This window comes from Styela clava, chromosome 2 (genome assembly GCF_964204865.1).
Source record: "Styela clava chromosome 2, kaStyClav1.hap1.2, whole genome shotgun sequence".
Taxonomy (NCBI): domain Eukaryota; kingdom Metazoa; phylum Chordata; class Ascidiacea; order Stolidobranchia; family Styelidae; genus Styela; species Styela clava.
In genome coordinates this window covers 21,488,184-21,491,511 of record NC_135251.1, presented here as the reverse complement: position 1 = coordinate 21,491,511, position 3,328 = coordinate 21,488,184, and the positions used below count along the sequence as shown (strand labels likewise).

General features: G+C 35.8%; 1 protein-coding gene across 1 annotated transcript; it reads left to right on the top strand.

The window, feature by feature from the left end:
* The first annotated feature begins 303 nt into the window (after positions 1 to 303).
* Positions 304 to 2,299, top strand: LOC120336346 (UV excision repair protein RAD23 homolog A-like). The gene has a single exon (XM_039404015.2). The coding sequence runs from the start codon at positions 353 to 355 to the stop codon at positions 1,466 to 1,468; it is 1,116 nt and encodes a 371-aa protein (XP_039259949.2). The 5' UTR covers positions 304 to 352; the 3' UTR covers positions 1,469 to 2,299.
* The last annotated feature ends 1,029 nt before the right edge of the window (positions 2,300 to 3,328 follow it).

Sequence of the window (3,328 nt, the reverse complement as noted above, 5' to 3'; positions counted from 1 at the left end):
TGTACTTTATGCTTTTGAAAGTTTGAAAACATGTCACCCTAACGAATAAAGGCAATGTTAACTCTTCTGCAGCAAATAGTGTCTGCCTCTATTGTTACGTAACGATAGGACACAGAATTTAAAATAAAAAACAATAAAACATTTATAATAAATACAATATATAAAATATTAAATCATATTGTTTAATATGATTCTGTCAATTGCCCCTTTGAGAATCACTGGCTAACGAGATGATCTGAAAAATTTCTGCTTGTTAAGAGAACTTACTAAATTCTGAAATTGCATGATATTTTTTTTATTTTCGATAATTATTTTATTTTTCAGACCTAAATAGTGAAAAGTATATAAAAAAATGATAGTTACAATAAAAACTTTGCATCAGCAGACTTTTACCATTGAGATTGATGAGAAGCAAACAGTCAAAACTTTGAAAGAGAAGATTGAAAATGAGAAAGGAAAGGAGGCGTATCCTATCGACGGACAGAAGTTAATTTATGCTGGTAAAATGTTAGATGATGAAAAAACCTTGGCAGAATATAATATCGTTGAAAAAAATTTCATTGTTGCTATGGTTTCTAAACCCAAACCAGCTCAAACGACATGTTCCGCTCCAGCTCAGTCCGCAACTACCACACAAGCGGCCGATGCCCCAACAACTACTCCTGAGCAGCCTAGCACAACAGAAGATACAAAACCAAAAGAGGATGAAAAACCTCCAGAACAAATGGATACAAGTTCATCTACCACACCCGCAACTTCGAGTGCTGCTGCAACTGGATCTGAGATAGCATCAGCTGCAGCATCTGCCCTTTTAACTGGTGATGCCTATGAACAGAATATCACTAACATTGTCAGCATGGGATTTGCAAGAGATGATGTGGTAGCTGCTCTTCGGGCAAGTTTCAATAATCCTGACAGGGCTGTAGAATATTTGACAACAGGAATTCCTTCAAATCTTCAGACGCCACAACCTGCTGCGGGTGGAGAAACGGCAGTTGCAGCTGCGGGTTCCGAAGAAACTCCTGCGGCAACCAACCCACCAGCAAGTTCTGAAGATCCTTTCGAATTTTTACGTAATCAACCAGAGTTTCAGAGAATGTGTCAAGCTTTGAGAGAAAATCCTTCATATCTGCAAATTTTTATGCAGGAATTGCGAAATTCAAATCCACAATTATTGGAGCAGATTAGTCGTAATCAAGCTGCTTTTATTCAGCTCATCAATAGCACAGAAGGTCAGGCTGCTGGGAGCACTGAGCAGCCTGCGGAAGGGGGGGGAGCTGGGGGGACTGGCCCTCCACCAGGCACCCAATACATTCAGATTTCGTCAGAAGATAAAGCGGCAGTGGATAGGTTAAAAGCGCTCGGATTTCCAGAAGAAGACGCTCTACAATTTTATATGGCGTGTGATAAAAATGAAACCCTGGCTGCCAATTTACTTTTTGAAACTATGGAAAATAACGGTGACTGAAATTCATGTAAAAATTAATTTGTATTGAACATTTGTTTCTTTCGGAGTTTTATTTGTTTTCAGCCTGGGTAGATAAAGTTGGCCATGACACCAAGCGAATCATCAGGATCAGGACTTATCCTAGGAAATATCACATCTATGCCAGAGGGACAGTTTTCGATTTTTGGTGTGGCTTATTGGAACTGTCAGTAAACTTAATTTGCCATTTGAAAAATGTTTCATATTCGCATTTATATGTTATGTATGATCAATTAGGTATTTTGTATGCTGATTGTCTCACACAAGAGATTATTTTTATATATCAGTAATTTTGCAACATAAATTTGTCAAATATTTTGGATTGTTATGAAGGTGAAAAAAAAAATCAAATTACTGGTTGGTAATGATTGAATAAATTGTTAAATTTTTGTAATTGTAATTTTTGTATCGCTCAAACACCAATATTCAACTGATATAGTGCATGAATATATATATACCAATCAAATAACTGAATAAAATTGTCCAATCTTTTTGATATTGGCTATGAATAGAACAAAAGCACACACTCAATTACCTCAAGGCCGAGCATAGATTCCTACTATAAAAAATAGTTATTCGATGCAGTTGTCCTGTCCCCAACTGCACTACCTGGAAATACAGCTGATAGTACCCCAGAAATTGTTTGAAAAATGTTCATGCATGAAACCTTTCAAATACATCCAATTGAAATCCAATACCCGGATAGATAATAGTAATCAAACAATACTTAATTCAGTTTCATACAGTTTTGTTCTTTTGCCTTGGTGTTCCATTTTTGGCAAAAAATAAAAAATAAATTTGTAATATTGCGAATCCGAGTTTTTTTATTCGATATATCATTAAATGAGGGAGCTTCAATGATTTGGCGTGATACGAAGTTTATTTGGCACACCGTAAAAATTGTAATATTGCCAATTAGTGGTCAGTCAACAGTAATAATATTTCTTCTGGGTAATTAATTTTAATGTATGGCTAGAAACTTGGGTTGCATATTGATCTGCAGTCATTAAAGGAGTGGTGATCATTCTTCTCACAGCATGTGGATTGATGATCATTGTTTGTTGGAGAGTTGAAGCCCGATTTGTTGTAATTCAAAAGGGTCATTGTCCCAAGTGTTAAGACTTATCACCTATGCCCATTATTTTGTATGGATTCGAATCCTGGGATTAACATGTGAGATATGTACAATCTTTGCTGCAGTATTGTTATTGATCTGACTGGTAATCGATTATGGCTTTTGCCACCATCAGTATTTGTGAGCTTAGAATGAGTTAGCTGTGTTCATACCTGAGAGGCAATGTGATTGGTTCGTCTTAGCTTTTCCCTTCACTTGGATAAATATGGAAAAAAAAACTATATACAATTCATTATCGTTTGTATTGTGCTTCGGAATATGCCTATGGAAGTTTTAATACAATTAATTTTCATTGTTAACTGACATCTCCGGTACAAATCATCTTTATACCGTACCATTTCTTCAAAACTGATTACGTCATCGCAATGTTGTCTCCTGCGGCGTTTAATTCAAAAGAATATCACTAACTATTGGGTAAGGACCCAATAAATGTGAAAAATAATTGAAGTACCAAGATTGTTGATTATGAAAATTTACAATGATAAATTCAGAATCAGTTTTCGGTCAAAATATATTGTTCACGATATGTCATCCAACAAGCACGCAGTTGATGCCGTTTTACTTTATGATATCTCAAAGTATAATTTGCACATCGAACGCTGGAAATTTGTCACATAAATGGCGATTGATAACGGAATCGGGTTTTTTAAAATAGTTCCACATGCGCGAACCACGCTGCATATCTCTTGCAGAAGAGCAATCATTTA